This window comes from Grus americana, chromosome 5, assembly GCF_028858705.1.
Source record: "Grus americana isolate bGruAme1 chromosome 5, bGruAme1.mat, whole genome shotgun sequence".
Lineage (NCBI taxonomy): Eukaryota > Metazoa > Chordata > Aves > Gruiformes > Gruidae > Grus > Grus americana.
This window is the reverse complement of record NC_072856.1, coordinates 48,369,684-48,387,876: the sequence shown is the minus strand read 5'-3', so window position 1 is coordinate 48,387,876 and position 18,193 is coordinate 48,369,684. Positions and strand designations below refer to the sequence as shown.

Below are 18,193 nucleotides of genomic sequence, written 5' to 3'. Positions count from 1 at the left end.
ATCTGTGACTTTGTTCAGTGGTTGAGCCTTGACTAATAAGCTGTTCTTAGGTCAAACTGTGACCTTTCATAGATCTTTCATTAACACTTTCAGAACAGTTTTCCTGTTTCTTAGAAATAGACATACTTTTTGCGAGTGCACATTAGTCAGCAGTTCTGTGAAATAACAAGGCTGTAAGTGATCCCTCCTCTGGTCACTTTATCAGTCATCACTGCAACCTCATCTGCCTAACTTAAAAGGAGGCCCCAGAGCTAAACTAATATTTTGGTTTTGCCTTGCTGCTGTTTTGAAAACAATTATTTAAGTACAACTTCTTAATAACAAAGCTAGTTCCTTCAGAGAGAATTTAAATGATGCAATAGAAATGAAATAGGTTTATTTACCTTCAAGGAAGATGACCATTTAATGAGCTGTACCTTATGTTGCTGAAATGTCTCTTGCCTTTCAATTTAGTAAACCTTTTACTTTGCATATGAAGTTAAAATAAAATTGTTCTTTGATATCTGTGCATAGATGGTATACCTTATTTATTTATATTTGACCTTGTGTGGTGTTTCACTGTAAAGTTGGCCTTCCACAGATTGAAGTCACTTAGTAAAGCCTTTACTAAAAAGCTAGAATGGGCTAGTGCTGTGAGGTGTATAGGCTCTGAACAGACAAAACCAAACACCCTAGCTGGTATAGCTTTTAAAAATAACATGATATTTGTTACTGCATTAACAGGTACTGTAGAAGTGCTTTGTATATATTAATAGCAACATACAAACTACTGGGTAGGTTAACCCTGTCTTAGTTTTCCCCCACTCCAGAAGCACGTCTGAATCTCTTGACAAGCTCTGGAGTTTGAAGTTGTAGAGGTGGCATTTGGGTTTAGATAAAAATTATTTAGGAATGTAGAATGTAATTTGTAGATAACATGGTAACTTCAAATTTGTCTCAGTTTCAAAATAGAAAGGCCAGCAAGTATCCTAAATGCCTACTTTTACCGTATTTAAAACCCAACTATTATATGGTGATCTGAAGTGTTGAAGTTCAGTGGTAGAACTTCTTAGGACTTATCACAATCAGCCTTATCTGTTAAGATTCCTCAAGCTGATAAGCACTGGTCTCTGCAAAAATGCAGCTTCCTTGGTTTTTTTTATGCCTCTCTTGGTCTGTCTTTTCCAAATTGGGGTGTGTTCTTATCCTGTCTTGGTTGCTACTTTGTAGAGTCTGTTTCATCTGGAGTGCTTTTTGCTGTCTCCACTAGTTTTTCTGACAGGCTCTACACGCTTTCATTTTTGGACCTGTAGGGTACAGCTGCTTACCCACACCACCTGTTCTAGATGCTTTTTAATCCTCTGTCTGCTGGCATTCAAAATTTTGAGCTTTATATCCTCTTCAGTATGCTCAACAGACTTATCTATTTGTCTCAATTGCACTGTTGTCCTGGTTTCAGCTGGAATAGAGTTAAATATTTTTCCTAGCAGCTGCCATAGTGCTGTGTTTTGGATTTAGAATGAGAATAATGTTGATAACACACTGATATTTTAGTTGTTGCCAAGCAGTCAGGGACTTTTCAACTTCTCATACTGGCCTGCCAACAAGAAGGGGAGGGGCATCCAAGAAGCTGGGAGGGGACACAGCCAGGACAGCTGACCCAGACTGGCCAAAGAGATACTCCATACCATATGACATCATGCTCCGTTTATAGCTGTGGAGTTGGCCAGGAGGCACCATGGCTCAGGAACTAGCTGAGCATTGGTTCTAGGTGGTGAGCAATTGTGCTGTGCATTACTTGTATATTATTAGTAATATCTTCCTTTTCTGTCCTGTTAAACTGTCTTTATCCCAACTCATGGGTTTTGCCTTTTTCTTCTCAATTCTCTCCCCCATCTCACTGTGGGGGGAGCAAGCAAATGGCTGTGTGGTTATTTTGGCTGCCTGCTGGGTTAAACCATGGCAACTGTCAAACTTCTTGTCACCTTAATAAGCTTTACTTATAAGTCTTAGCATTTATTCTTGATTTTTATTATGCTATTACAGCTTAAAGTTGATCCTCATCTTTTTACTTATTTGTTCTAATCAAAAATTATACTTCAAATAACAGTGTGGAAATCACTTTTTGGAAACTGGCTTCCAAGATTAGCCCTTTCATCGCAAATACCTGCAGTTGCTCCCTTTATAGTAATAGTCTTCAAAACATGAGCTGATAAGTGACATGTTTCTAGTTTGTCACTTCAGAGATTATTTATCTCTGGTAAGACAATTTACTTGCACGAGGATGAAAAGTATGTGAGTTTTGTTTGCTGCAGATGCTTACAGTAAGTCAGTTCTTTAAACTTTTGGAGAGTTTTGTTGGCATTCAGTACTTGCGCAGGTAGTCTTTAATAGCTAACCAGAACATACTAAATGGTGTATCTCATGTACCGAGCACTAACTTCTATCAGTTTAGGTACCTTTTCTAGTCATACTGCAGGTCTCTAGCCTGTCAGTGCTTTACCACTGCTATAGGGCATTACACAGCCCAGAGTCTCAGAAGGGTGGAGGATTTCTAAATGTAGTAGGAGTTAGTGGCAGCTTTGCTTAGTCATCTCTTTATATTTTGAGCTTTTATTTTGATTTAAGCAAGTTGTGTACCAGAGAGAGGGAGGCCTGTAGCATCTTCTTTCAAATGCGGGGGCTTTTGTTTAGCTAAATGAGGTGGTATCAGATACTGCTGACAGAACAGTCCATTTTGGCTGTGATGATTTTAGAGGCTTTTGGTCCAGATAATAGTGCAAACCAAGTTGTTTGAAGTAGAGAGTAGCCCATTTAAGTTACAGGAACAAAGAGAAGAGACACAGTTCTGCAAAACAATAGTAAAACTGTCATAAATAAGCTTTTCTGATTATCATCATCTTCCTTTTCATCTCTGTTCCTTTAGATTTCTGCCTAATAGCCTTTCTTCTTTACCTCATCTTATCTTTCCAATCTTTCTAATCAAATATCCTATCATACCCATTCAGATAGGAAAGACGAAAGTTAAACAAGGCTTGCAGCTCTTCAACAGTATCTTGAAAGCAAACTAATTTCTCACAGTTCTGAAGAGACACCTCTATATAAAGGTTTGAATATATGCTGGTTAGGCAAAATTAATTGGCATTCTATAAAGAACAATGTTTAATTATAAGTGGGGTGGTATTAATGTAACTTTCTGGTCACTACTGAAGCTATTAATACTAAAGCTGATTTGGTGACTAAAAACCTTAGGTTCCATAGGCCCTTCTCGCTTGATACATACCTTATAAGTAGTTCAGTTGGACTGGAACAATTCAGATGTGTAGCAATCTCAGATGTGTAGTAATCTAGAGGACTGATTTTTTTTTCAGTACTGGATGCACAGTTGTGTTGACGTAATTTAAGGAAGAGGATTGTCTGTGAAACATTTGATTCTTCCTAACACTAATAACGACTTTCTGAAGTGCATTAGTCAACTTAGTACACTAGAATATCTCAGAACCATGGTACAATATTATAGCTAAACTTATTTTTATTTTTGAGGAAGTTACTCATGGAAAAGCATTTTACTGACTTATAACATCTCTTCTAGATGAAGAGGGAAATCAAGATGAATCACTGGAGTCAAAGGTAAGGAAATAAGTTTCTAGTCATCCTGTTTTACTTGTGGAGTGAGAGCAAAAGTCTGAAATTTAGAACTATGATTTGGTTCGTATTTTAAACTGTTCTGTAGCTCTTGCTGTCTCATTAATTTCTTCTGTGCATCAGAAGAATTAATGTTGTGTTATATCCTCAGGAATTTTTTTTTCAAAGAACTGAAAGGGATAGAGTCCATGAGAGCTGATAGAGGTAGCTCAACTTAGTTTTGATGCTACTGTTTAAACTTAGTATTTTAATTAATCATATATTTTAAAAGTAATGGGGTTTTTGCCAGCTGCTGCTGCTAAGTTTCTAATCTTCTAAATTCTGTGGCTGCTTTCCTTCAGACTTTATCTGCAGAGGACCAGGTAAAGGACCATTCCACAGGAACTCGAGTGGTAGCAGGTCAGATCTTCCTTGAATCAGGGAAATCAGACTCTCAGTCAGAAGATGAAGAGAACTTTCACAGTCAAGAGGAGGAAAAAGAGAATTCGCTGGAAGAGTTGAACTCTCTAGAAATGTCAAATCTATTAAATAAGGATTTGGAAGAAGCAGAAATACAGAGTCCAGGTAACCACTCACAGACTTTTGAACAGGTGGCAGGAAAGATGCATCTGAATAACTATGGCATGTGGATGAACACAAATATTAATTTTGAACATACAAAATAACTAGTGTGTCTTAACCTTTCTGGAATGGAATGGTAATTGCTGCCTTTTCCATTAGAAAGTAACATCAAAAAGTTTTCAAATATATTGTGATTGAAATCTGAGTGGTTATTTTTAGATGCATTTGAAAGGGTTTTCCATAATTCTTGTTGTTTCCATCTTTTGGAAAGCTTTAACTATCAAAAGGAGAAAGCCCTGATTTCTTCAAATAGGGCTGAAGTACACATACCATGCTATGTGTATTTATACCAACCATAGAAGGAGAAATTGCATCAGTGTTTCAGCCTGCTGGCTGTTTGCCTGGAGAGTCAGTTGATAGAGAAGGAACAAATTGTGATGCAAAGGCAAGCTTCCTCAGACAGCATTGGGAGCCTTAGGGCAACATCTAAATTGCATGTAAACTCCAGTAAGTTTTTAAATATTAGTAAAACCTTAATATCCTTGTGCCTAAATTCCCAGGAAATTCTAGTATTTCTTTTTTTACTACTAATAAAAATATAAATTTAAAATTATTTTTTTGACTTGCAGTTAGTAGTGAATGATAACTAGATGGCACAGCTGAATACCCTAGCCTATGCAGCAAAGACTTTTCACTTGTCCATAAAAAGTAAATCTTCAACTTTACTGAAAAAATATAGTTCCGTGGTAATATTAGTATTTCTATCTTCTCAACTCAGATTTGAATGTCAAAAGAAGGCAGGAGTTATGAGATCAGCTCTGTTATATACTAACTTCCAGTGTTTTCTAATAAGCCATCCTTACTAATGCAGAACTAGCATACAGTTTGTAAAAAAAAAAAAAAAAAAAAAAAAAAAACCAACCCCAAACCCCCCCCCCCCCCCAAAAAACCACACACACAACCAAAAAACCCCACACCCACGCAACTAAGTGCTAACTAAACGTGAGCTAAGCACCATGTTCACCATGTTTAGTCAGTGCAGTCTATTTCAAAAGTAAACTTTAAGATACTTTGAATCTCACATCAGAAGGGTGTAACCAGATGGCTTGCTCCCTGGCAACTAAGGTTTTTAACTACACCTGTCAAAGTACTGCAAGTGACTTTCAAAAACCCTAAATTTAAAGTCTTGCACAATTTCTGGAACCTCTTATGAGGTAAATAAGCTCTGTGTGTGGAAGGATTACTGGTTTTATCTAAAAAGCAATTCTGAAGGAAAAGTACTTGTATTCTGGCAGGAACAAAAACTGCTAAGGGACAGCTTTCCTGGCAAAATTCAGCTGAGCAGGACAGGAATCTACCTCAAGTACAGGTGTTACATCTCTTGAATGAGCTACTGGTGACAGGACTGAATTAAGGAAGATTAAAGCTTTTCTGAATACAGTTTGGCTCCTGTGTGTGGTCATGAGATTGCATGGAAAAAAGTAATATTCTTCAAGTTTCTATGTGTATTTTGCAGGATATCAAGCAGGAGAAAAAAAATCTCATCTTCAGTAATTTAGAATTAGAACCACTAAGGCTTTTAACCCTTCTAATAAAGAAGTTGTCTTGCGCTCTTCTGATTAGTGAGCAGGTCTTGTGTGTAAAGAAAATGGTATTTTTTTAGTTATTTATCTTTTCTGTTGTATGTTTTTGTAACAATCAAGTCCCATACTAACACGTTTTGCTGAAAACTGCCCACAAGTTTATACAGAGCTGGCAATTTCTGCTGGATTTGTTTTCCTATTTGGAGGAATCTTACAGTAATGTAACCAATACTTATGAGTAATCTATATTTGGGTTTCCTGCAGCATAAAGTATGAGATGAGAAATAAGTAAATAGGGACAAAATATAATGATAAAATACCATATATTTTATTCAGACATAGTAAAACAGGTAAATTGCTACTTGCACACTCGGTTTGACAAAAAGTAATCTATCCTCTGAGTAAATTATTTGCTTCAGTTTGTATTTTTCATTCTTTAAGTACATGATAAAATAACTGTGGTGAGCATTTTATCCTGTGATAGCATTGCTGTGTTGATTTAGGCGTTAGTATTTGTTACTCTCGGGGGGGGGGGGAGAACTGCATTATAGTTGAATTTAGAATTAAAAAAAGGGAAGGAGGTGGACTGGAGCAGAGTAATTTCATAACTTTAGTGTACAGCTAACTCTCATGCAGAGCACTGTGTAAATGGTTTGTGTCCAATTGCTTTCAATACAGGAGATGTGGTACTAAACAATACAAATAAAACTTAAGTTGTCAGGTAGTGTTAATAACCTAGACCTGGAGTTTGTTCAAATGATGGTCATAAAAGGTCCCATCAGTTGTAGTCACATGTACTCTTTAGCATGAGTTTGTGTGTTACTTTGTGGCTAACAGCTGTCTAAAATGATTCCAGGTTAATTGCATCTGGACACATTATTTTTGAAAGCAATTTCTGAAAATAACATTTTTCCTTGTGTGTTATGGGATAATTAACTTGGAGTGATGTGGCAGAACATCTGCCAAGGAATCAAATTAAGAAGAGCAATTTGAACAGGCTAACTAATTCTGGAGACTTCCTTATGCTTCAAAAAATCAACATGAAATTTTTAAATTAGTATGATCTCTAGGCCTTACAATTACAGACCCTAAAAAAAAAAACCCTAGCTTTCTCTATAACCACGAAAATTACAAACTGAACTTGAAAAAACACTGTATAATTGACATTCTCAATTGCATGACTTTGCAAATGCCTTCAAATGAAGCTGCTGGATTAAGCTTAGTGAAAGAGAAAAGCCTAAGGCTAATTGAGATAATTTAATTTTCAAAAAATGAAGAGAATTCTTAGTCTTCATAGAAGATTGATTTTATTTAAAAAAATTGCACTATTGGAGTCAGTAACCTTTGATGTTCTAGTGCATGAGAAATGATAAGTCATGCTGTTCAAAGTAATTTTGAATGCAACTTAAATATATTGGCAAAGAGAAATTAAGTTTTCAATATAAGTATATGCAACAATAGAAAATGACTGGACTCATAGTGATTTCATTTAAGTCTTTTCTTACAGTTGTATGTTCTAAGTGTACTCCCTGCTGATATTAAAGTACTTTCAGTATCACATTTGGCAATGTGAGTGGTTCTGTCATGATTTTGTCTAACCCTGGGGCTAAAATGAATGTATGCACTGAAGTGTGCTTTGAGGGTAGTCCTTTGCATGAGGAAGGGAGTGCGGAGGAGAGAAAGTGAAAGGAAGGGCTGTTTATGTCGGTAGGCAATAAAAATGTAACTGAGATTTGCCTTCTCTGATCTAAACAAAAAATAATTTCTTTGCTTGGAACTGAGGAATATAAGAAGTTACATACCTTCTGTTTCATTTCCTAATTAAAGATAATATTTTTTTCGAGTGCTATTTAGAAAAATAATTGCTTTTTCAGGCTTTTGTAAATTAGAAATTTTACTGAGAATTTGATTATATGCAGTTCACAGAAGTTAAAACCAACTTAGGTAGGCTTTCCTCTATGTAATAGATGACTTAAGTTAGTAGAATGAAGGAAAGCAGTCTAATTCCTGGGTATGTACTTCCAGTTTTGACAGCTATTGGAGGCACTGCAGATGGTGAACCTTGCCACTTCCCCTTTTTGTTCATGGAGAAGGAGTATGCAGAGTGCACTGCAGATGGGAGGGAAGATGGCAGGCTTTGGTGTGCAACAACCTATGATTACAAGAAAGATCAGAAGTGGGGCTTCTGTGAAAGTAAGTAACCTGGTGTCTTGTTCAAGGAATGCTTTCTTAAGCTAGTGTTTTCAGTCCTCTTAATGCCCTTTATTTCAGGGTCTAGAACTCCCTGTCATATATTAATGGCCATTTTATACTGTGATATACAAGTAATTATAAAGGAAAAGTTCTCATGATGGAAAAGATTATAATGCAAATGCCGCTTCCCAAAGCTATTTGGGAAATCTTGCAGTGGAGGCATCTATAGAACTCTTCGTTTCAGAGGCTGTAGGAGTATAGCGGTTTGACAGTGTTTCCCATTATACTTGCTGATCTGCTGCACAAAGGCAACCCTTCTCTAGGAAACGTACTCCTGAAGGAGGAACCTTTCTTTCTTGCACAGCTTGCTTTGGACCAATGAAAAGAATATTTTAAGAGCAAACTCATACATGAGAGACACCACATGAGAAGAAACTGTCTACCAAGATATCCAACACCTCCTTTGGACAGCTTTTTGTAATCACTTGGGTTGTTTGTTGGTCTTCAGAAATGTATTTCTGGCTGCATTTTCCCTTTAGGAATTTTGAGAGAGCTGTATAATTAGAGCTCTTAATGTACTCTTCTTTTTTCGTTTTGTTTTAGCTGAAGAGCAGTCTAATAAGAGAAGGCAGATGCAAGAAGCTGAGGATGTTTATCAGACTGGAATGAAGATCCTTAATGAAAGCAGTAAAAAGGCTCAGAAGAAAGAGTAAGTCTACTTCCTCCATCCCCACAAGAGAAAGATGACTTGGCTAGACACTGTAGCTTAACCAAAAAATAACTTAAATGAGTTGTCCTGGGACTCTGCACTTTAGTGGACTTAGCATCAAACTATGCAGTACTGAAAATAGATAGTAATTTCAGGGTATTTGGAAAAACAAATTTATGCCTGCTTTCCTCTGAATCCACTACAAATTGTATAAGATTAATTTCTGAAAAGTGGATGTCATCAAAACATTGCCTTTAATGCACGATGGTGTTGCAGTTCTCTAGCTACAATTTTTGTGCGGCAGCTGCCCAGGAAAAAACTGAGAACATGATACAAGATAATTGTCCTTTTTCAAATATTTCTTATAGTCTGGTTCTCATTCTACTTCAAAGAGTAAGTGGGGGAAAAAATCAGCATTTCTTGTTCTGCTCGGGTTTTGTTTCTGCTTTCTGATGGTTTTGGTCACCATAAAAATAGTAGTAAACTTAATCTCAACAAATTGTTAAAGCTCTAATAATTAACATTGTATGAGAGAAAAGGATAATGCTTGTAAACAAAACCCAAAAAATAATGGTAGGAGTGTTCTGTTCATTCTGGTCTGTTTACTTTCTACTCTGTATTTATCCAATTACTGATGAAATAGTTGTCAGCTTACCACTATAATTAAGAATAGCTACATTAATTTAGAACTCCCTGGTGCTCACGTTGACAACTTCATCAGTAAGTGGTGACTTCAAGCTACTGGTTATTGTGTGAGCACTATTACCATGTTAAACTTGTTCGTGGAGGTAAGGGAGCATATTTCTACTTTATGCATCAAGGAAACTGAAGCATAACTAGAAGTTGGTTGTCCATCACGCTTTGGCAAAGACAAAAGGAGACAGTATCTGTTAAACTCTGGCTAGTATTCTTTTGTATAAAATATTAGTGTAGGAATTGTAAAACAATATTAGATCTCAGTTCTCTTGAACACCTTCCACTATGTTAGAAGATGAAATTATATGAGGAACCAGATGTGCTCAGTCTGTCCTAAAGAAAGAAAACAAGTCTGAGAATAGAAAGGAGGACAGGTAAAGAAAAATCTTGGAACACTATCAAAGGTCTATGAGAAATCAAGCTGAAGCTTGCTTGACAGTACTGTGTGATGATGTTTAAGGTTACAGGTTTAAAATGCTGTGAAACCAGCTGCTGTGAAATTACTTGGGAGGACTACTGTAAGTTCTGAGGCTGAAATAGAAAGGGGAGTTTCCAGAGAACTTGCTCATTGTTAGCATGCCTGTTTCATCACAAAATTGGTCATATGTATAGCTGTCTTGCATGCAACACTTAGTGTTTTCATTGGAATGATTTTTGTACTCAACAAATCAAAGACTCCATAGTCTTTTTCAGATTTGTTTTTTCTGTCATGATCTGTGAAGCTGTCAAACTAGTGGTCCTACTAGATACCTAGCATAGAACGTAAAATTGTTGCTACAAACACGTGATCATTTGACCTTAAACTTCTTGTATAACTTACAGGGGAAGAACTCCATACTGCTTTGTGTATGGAGTAAAGTGAACATTAAAATCCGGTGTGTCTGTTAGCTAAGTCATATGAGTTGTTGCATAGATTGGTGATTTGGAGCTGGAAAACAACTGTAGGTAGATGCATTAGTAGAAAATAGGGGCTAAACCAGAGGAGCAAAACACCTCCCCAGAATCTTCATGTTTATAAATGGCATCTGCTCCTCTGCCTCAAGGTGACTAAGAAATTCTTTTCTTTTAAGAGCGTATCAGTATCTTCTGAAAGCAGCTGACATGAATCATACCAAGGCAATGGAAAAAGTGTCTTATGCTTTGTTGTTTGGGGATTACCTGAAGCAGAACATCCAGTCATCAAAAGAACTATTTGAAAAACTAACAGAAGAAGGTTCTCCTAAAGGACAAATGGTATGTATGTCCTTAGATTCTACAGAAGTTTTTATAGGCTTCTAAATTGTTTTATAGATTGTACTTGTTCTAAGGTGGTTTTATAGATTTGTTCTTGTATCCAGAATAGAATGAGAACAGTAAGTGGTATCTACCGAGTTGAAAAAGACAGCAGACAGTGCTGCTTTTTTATATTGTTTGAAAACTTGATGTAAAGTGTTTGGTTCAAGCTCTGATTCAGGAGATGTATTTTATTAGTGCTTGCCTAAGCATTTCTTGATCCTGACTACTCATTGCCTTTACCTTTTTAAATTTCACCAGTGCCTTGCTTTGGTTCAAAGATTGTCCCCCCAAATGCTTCTGCTTTGCCTAGCTTCTGTATGCTGCTAGTATTACTGAGGGTGCAATAACAAATGGCACCTGCACCCTCCAGGTAAACACATGGAAACAGGTCTTCTCCTTGAGTTTGAAAAAACAATGTTAAACTACCAGTAATATAGTATGGTGAGGGTCTTTTCATTTAGTGTCTTACCTGTTGTGTGACTGACTAGATTGGATGTGTAAGTCAAAAAAACAGGTAGATAAAGGTGACTCCAGCCAACAAATCTTCTCTGAAACAGTGTTACTTTTTCTTGTGGTTTGTGTGGGATGTTCTGGCTTTTCATCTGCAGTTTTCTTTGAGATAGGTAAATATACACACGTGTTTATAATCTAGAAAGTTATAAACTCCTAGGAATCTTGAAAGCTGTTTGGTGGAATGGGACTTTGTCCATGTGCCTTTGAACATTATAGAATTGTTCATATGTAATTGTTCACATGTAATCTCATAAAATGTGGGTGTTACCTATTTTAATGTCTCAATTTCTGCATATACTTACTGTTTAGTTCTCTGTTTTGTTTTGCAAGTGTCAGCTTCTTTAAGAATTATCCAGTTTCTTTTAGCTCTTTGGCTACCAAGTCTCCTACTGTTCCCTTTTTAATGTTGGAATGCTGCTTTACCATAGAAAGCAGGAATATGTTTTCTCTAGAGATTTTATATCTCAATGAGGACCTTGTCTTTTATTGGTCTAGAATTCAATACTGTCTGCATGAGGTGATTTTTTTTTGTATACTTTCAGAATTGCCTAGAATAGTCTTAGAACACTGACATACAGACACCTTTATAAATACATATATATACTGTTATCTTCGGTGCTACTAGTTTATCCTCTGAGCCCTACAGCTGTAACAGGTGTTATGGATAGAGCAGTAATTATGTAAATTTTAAGAATAAAAATAACTTTTGAAAAAAACCTCAGCCAAACAGCTCTGTGCATTGTAACTGCTTATATTTATAGTCATAAATGCAACTAGCCCATGGCAGAACAGATGTGAAATAGTGAGTTCATAAGATCTGTTAGATAAACATTAAGACTCTTCTAGAGAAGGTCATAGTTCATGCATGTTTGCACTGGTGTATGAGACGAATAAGATACATGAATAACCTGACAGATATTGCTGATCTTCACTTGAGGGTCTTTAAACTGGGTTACTTCTACTGTTCAGGACCTTTGGATCTACTTTTGGCATTCAGGGAAGTAATAGTTTCTTCTTGTATTCAATCCACTAGACTGAATTCTGGTGAGATGTGTTTATGTTAGTGTCCTAGACAACCGAATAATTTAGAAACTTCATATTTTATAAGGGGCAGGGAAGGACCTAGATATAGGAGGTACCAAAGTGAAGGTAGAGCTTGGCATATTCATTGCAGCTTTGAATTGTTGATTGACTTCTTTATACTTATGTATTCCAGGAAAACTGATCCTGGATTTTTCAAAGGATGTGCTGACAAACTTTATTTTATTTCTAGGCTCTTGGATTTCTATATGCGTCTGGTCTAGGAGTCAATTCTAGTCAAGCTAAGGTAACTTTGGAATCTTCAGTGGGTGCTCTTGTATTTTATCTTGGAGGCAGATGTTAAATAACCAATGATTTTGTTTTAAGGCCCTAGTGTATTACACTTTTGGAGCTTTAGGAGGAAATCTGATCGCCCATATGATCTTGGTAAGTAAGACAGTTAATAACTTTGCACATGCAAGAACTTTTTTGTACTCTTACATTAAAAATTTAAGCTTTGCATTCATGTGAATACAGTCCAAATATTAGATCATCATGCATGCATTGGGTGGGCAATAGTATATTCCCTGTTATTCCTTGTTAACTTAAGGAGATGTCTGCTCATTTTAAGCTGTATAGCACTATGAATTTAGGCGGACCATGTTTACATCTCTTGACTTAGAGCAGAAGTGTCAGACTTCTAATTTTTATAGGCTAACAAGAACTGTGAAAGCCAGAGATCTTTACAGAAGATGTTGTTTTAATCAGTATTGTGACATTTAAGACAAAGTGCAACGTGTGTAAGTAAAAGGCTTTAGGTTTTCACCCATAAATATCATTCTGCTTATTTGCTTTTTCTTGAGTAATATCTGAAGTATATTGGCTATGCTTAACCTTTAATGGTATCAGTCAGTTGCTTTTAATGCAGACACAATGGACTTGTGGCCTTTGTTTTACTTACTGTCTTGTCAAATCTTGCTCAAGTAATGTGGAAAAAAAAATTGTTACCTGGCAAGTGGTATGTTGTCAAATAACCGATAGTCCCATATTTTTTTTATATTTTCTTTTCTAGGGTTACCGGTACTGGGCTGGGATAGGAGTCCTTCAAAGTTGTGAATCTGCTCTCACTCACTACCGACTTGTAGCTAATCACGGTAAAAACTTTTTACTAGGCTAACGTTCTTGATTTTCTATGTATTTCTATATCACTCACCTAGAAGATACTAGAAGTACTATCAACACTAATAGTATAAAACTAGCATATAAAATTCCTGCTATTAAACAAGTTATCTATTTGGCTCTGAATCATGACAGGCTATTTTTATTTCTATCTATTGAAATATAATTCTTTAATATAACTCTTTAATTTTTAGAGAGTGTCAAAGTAATTAATTCTCTCTGAGTAACAGTTTGAAGCTCTGTAGAGATCTGTTTTTACTGAGTTGCAGTGTAATATTTGTATTGAACAAAACTGTCTGAAAATTTGTCTTATCTGTTTTCCAGTTGCTAGTGACATTTCTTTGACTGGTGGCACAGTGGTTCAGCGAATTCGCTTAGCAGATGAAGTAGAAAATCCAGGAATGGCAAGTGGGATGCTAGAAGAAGACTTGATTCAGTATTATCAGTTTTTAGCAGAGAAAGGAGATGTACAAGCACAGGTAAGATTAAGTTCACCTGATGGCATGCAGAGGTTTCCAAAGAATTACAGGAACAGCTTTATGAAATACAGAGACATGTTAGAGCTTTAGTTTTCTCTGCCTCCTAAATCAACCTGGTTGCTATTTCCTGATTAGTTTTTATGAGAAGAGGCTTATATTTTAGTATTTAAGGTAGAACTTGGAGAGAAAATGCAAATTTTTGTGGAAAATAAGTCCAAAACATTACAACTTTAATATGTTCGGAAGGAGGATCTTGGCTTTCACTAGAAACCTGCCAGACTAGTTGAAGGATAGCTTTAGATGTTGTGGAGGAAGCCTTGATCAAAAGAACTGGCCCTAACGGACGACCTCAATTTCTTGCTGCTTCTGCTCTACGTGTCTTCTGCATGCTGGACCTCTTTTACACACAGTGGAGGAGGGGAGGACACTAATATACACAAATTGTCACAATTGACTTGGTCATATATGACTTAAGAATTAGGTAGGCAGAATTCAAGTGAACAACTATTATTTTGTATCTGGGACAATCACGTCACTTTTATCTAGGACAAATTTCCACTTAGGCTAATGTGGAAAAAATAGGAGTGTATTGTAGTTACTGAAGCCAATCTGTGCTTTTAGACTTTGTGACATCTTTAACTCTGATATGGTCTGTCTTTGTGCATGTAATTAGCTGACTGGTATCTGTATTACTAGAAGAAAGTCCTTAGGGAAAAGTGACTTATTTGCAATGTAAAATTTGCTTTTTAGGTTGGCCTTGGACAGTTGCACTTGCACGGAGGAAGAGGAGTAGAGCAAAATCATCAGGTACCGTTTCTGTATAGCTCTGATGCCTGTTATACTTGGTGGAGGTGGAGAAAGTATAGCTGAGACCACAGTGAGGCAAAAGTGTTAAAGTACCACTGTGAGGTATTTAATGACTTCAATAGTCTTGTTCAATAAGACTTAATTCATTCAGTAAAACTTAATCTTTATGTGACTAGTTCATGGAGCTGATTTTCTTACACAATTAGTTTGAAACTAATAATCTTAGAAATTAGGAAGTAAAAAATAAAGACCAGGTTTTGATCAAGTAGTACTTGAAACTGGCTGAGCTTTTCTACATGTAGAATTTTCATGACGCACTGTGTGTGCCTTAGCAATGATAGTCTACTTTATGTGGCTTGCAGAAATATTTTGCTTCTGTAGACAACACAGTGCAACTTTCAGTACTAAGGATATTAAGTGTGCATAGAAAATAGAACTTCTGCTGATGTAAGCCAACCTAGCTACTGCTTATAGAAGTAAAAATAGCTAACCTCTTCTTAAAGTATGTCTTGAAAAAATGGAGAGCTAAGGATTATTTCAGACTTGGCTACCAACCAGAAATTATTTAATGATAATCACGCTTAAAATACCTTAAAATGATTGCTCTATAAGGGTTGAAAGATTATATCAAGTGGTCAGAATGAGTATAACCATTGTGTTAAATGTAAAACTGTGTAAAACTGGAATAGGAACTGGCAGATCTCTCTTCTAAACAGGGCTGGAGGTACAATAAGGAAGTAAGATTTACCTGTGTAGTTTGCGAATAGTAGCAGTTGTAGGTTGTTTTTTTTTAATCTGATTTTTGGAATACACTGAGAGGGATTGCTGCTCAGTATTCTGATTATAGGTTACACATATTAAATTAGGTGGGATTGATAACTCTTATCCCCAGAACAACCTGTTAACTTGGCAAACAATCTACTCTCCTCTGCTCCGTTTGCGGGGAAAAGGTATTCAAATCATAGTCATGGTGGTTAAAATACTTGTTTTCTTCCCTACAGCGAGCATTTGAGTACTTCAATCAAGCAGCTAATGCTGGTAATTCACATGCCATGGCCTTTCTAGGAAAGGTAAGTTATGAACACTCTCAGAAGTAAGCAAATTGACTGCCTTTCAATGAGAAATAACAGATACTTTCTACTTTTTGATACTAGGCAGTCTAAAACTTGAATGTTGGAATCCAAGTACTTCTGTTTTGCTACTGTTTTGAGTTGTCCTGCAAGATTTGAGTGTCATAGTCTATGATGTCTAGTCTAAATTTTCTATTTGCTCCTTCACTTTAGGACTTCTGTTTTTTTCTAAATAGTGCTTGAACAAGATTTTTTTTTTGTAATTAAATAGTTAAATACCTAAATGTCCTTTTTCTGTGGTGGAGTTCAAAACTCAAAGTAGGCCACTATGCTCTTCTACAGAGTGTGTGGGGAAAAAAGCTAGGCTTCTCAAAATTTTGCCTAGTGGGAAACAGTAAATTCAGGAAGGAAGGGACAAAGACATCTGTATTCTTACTCTGTGTAGAGAACTGAGGCAGAGTGGCCAATAGGTCTGTATCTACTCTGAACCAAAGCCTGAGTCTCTCTGCAAGGTGGGCCACTGTGTCAGTTTTCTCAGATTTAAGTCCCTTTTTTTAATCTAAAACATGATTGACAAGCTGCTATTGGTGATGTTAATGTGTTACTGCTTAGAAAGGTATTTAGGTCACTTGCCTGAGATCTGGGTTACAGGCTACCCTCACCCTGTGAGGAGCTAAATCCTTATTACTCCATTTGAGTACCTTCTAAGGAAGGTTAGGCTGCAATAAGCAGCAGCTCTAGCTTATCTTTCTCAGGCTGTCACTGCAGTAGAGGATGCAAAATTCGTGTCTGTAGAGCATTAAAAAAATATATAATGTGCTGAAAAAAAGTATAATGTGCTGGTCAAGGCACTTGACAGGAGAAATTGCAGGTTCCTGCTTTCTCTACTCCTTGAGTGTTTTGTATCTAAATGCTGAAATGAACGGGGTTTAGTAACCAATTTTTGCTTTGTTTTCAAGAAGTATTTTAACTGCCAATAAACATTGGCATCCACTGGTCTCACAAGATTTTTGCCTGATTATATATTCTTCACTCACACTGGTAGAACTCAAAAATGAAGGATATTTTCATGAAAACTTTTTTTTTATGGGCAGTTCATTCTCCATTAGAAAATTAAACCCTCTGAATCTGAATTTTGTGGTGTAAAGATGTGTTTTCTGCTTCTGGGCAAGTTCTTTAATGATTATTCAGTAATGCAATAGTCAGAATAGTCTAATAGTACAATAGTCTCTCTCATATGCAAAGTGAAGATGCTTCATGATCTTCATGCTAAACTGACTTCAGCTGTTCTTCGATAATGCCTTTCTCCTTCAGATGTACTCAGAAGGAAGTGATGTTGTACCTCAGAGCAATGAAACAGCTCTTCAGTATTTCAAGAAAGCTGCTGATATGGTATGATTATCTGTAAGCTAGAAATACAGCATATTCACTAAGAAGTTGATTAGCTCAGAAATGCTGCAAATGCTTCTTGTTGTTCACTTCCATGTGCATACACCTACTCCCAACTTCTGTCCCAGATTATCCCATAATTAAACTCTGCTTCTGTAAGATGTCAGAAACTGCTTCCGGTTCTGGTCATGGTGCTTCATGAAGCTGTGTTCAGCACAAGGAGTCTAACTCTCATGAATGCTGCCATCAGTATGAAATACTGTCCACCTAAATAGCGTGCAATTCTGTCTGGATTAATGAAAATTAACATGTAGTTGTTTTGTCACAGAAATTTACAGTACACTGATACTATGTTATTTTGGTTCTGTTTTGTTGTCAGTGAATACATAATGGTTTGGGTTTTGTCTCTCATCTCATTGGAGTGTTTGTTTTTTGGCTGTTAATCCCTCATGTCTGTCTTTAACCTATCCGTTAGGGTAGCATTTGTACGGTTAAAGCATGAGTAGACCTTGAGGAAAGATATTTAGCATGTGAAACACAGTAAATGAAGTTTTGAAGGCACTGTTGTTAAGAAGACTGCCTTCATGGCTCTTGCATTCCACAACTAGGTTGCTGTTCTACACCTCTGTCCTAGAGCAAGGATGTCTCAATTTGCTGAAGATGAATAAGCTATTAATGCCCCCCCTTTCTATGGGTGTGGGTTCTAAATCTCGTGTGACATTTTGAAAGTGCACAGTAGATTTTCATAACTCGTGTCGAAAGGGGTTTTTTTGTGTTAATCACCTGTGTAGTTACTGCATAAAAGTTACCAAAGACGCTATTTTTTCCCTAATAACTATTACTAGGAGCAAAGTTACGAAGCAAATCTATCTTAAGCACTATTTGTTTTAGTGATGTTAAAAACATAACAAATTTGAAAGATGTAGCTGTAGGTTTTGCCTTTCTTTGCAGAAGTTTTTTCTGTGTTTTCAGGGTAATCCAGTTGGACAGAGTGGATTAGGAATGGCTTACCTCTACGGAAGAGGTGTTCCAGTGGTAAGCTTTTGACAGTCACCTGAACTTCTTGTTGTCAACAAACTGTTTCTCTGGAGGGGA

General features: G+C 36.5%; 1 protein-coding gene across 3 annotated transcripts in view; it reads left to right on the top strand.

The window, feature by feature from the left end:
* The window catches only part of SEL1L (SEL1L adaptor subunit of ERAD E3 ubiquitin ligase), a 36,846-nt gene that overhangs the window by 4,314 nt on the left and 14,339 nt on the right, over positions 1 to 18,193 (top strand). For 2 of the 3 annotated variants that reach the window (XM_054826378.1, XM_054826380.1), the window contains exons 2-14: positions 3,572 to 3,609; positions 3,966 to 4,188; positions 7,794 to 7,961; positions 8,565 to 8,670; positions 10,437 to 10,599; positions 12,428 to 12,481; positions 12,562 to 12,621; positions 13,247 to 13,328; positions 13,678 to 13,832; positions 14,583 to 14,639; positions 15,641 to 15,709; positions 17,024 to 17,101; positions 18,071 to 18,133. In XM_054826378.1, the coding sequence (XP_054682353.1) occupies positions 3,572 to 3,609; positions 3,966 to 4,188; positions 7,794 to 7,961; positions 8,565 to 8,670; positions 10,437 to 10,599; positions 12,428 to 12,481; positions 12,562 to 12,621; positions 13,247 to 13,328; positions 13,678 to 13,832; positions 14,583 to 14,639; positions 15,641 to 15,709; positions 17,024 to 17,101; positions 18,071 to 18,133 (1,316 nt within the window). The remainder of the gene's footprint in view (positions 1 to 3,571; positions 3,610 to 3,965; positions 4,189 to 7,793; positions 7,962 to 8,564; positions 8,671 to 10,436; positions 10,600 to 12,427; positions 12,482 to 12,561; positions 12,622 to 13,246; positions 13,329 to 13,677; positions 13,833 to 14,582; positions 14,640 to 15,640; positions 15,710 to 17,023; positions 17,102 to 18,070; positions 18,134 to 18,193) is intronic. The other variant, XM_054826381.1, reaches the window with a different exon arrangement.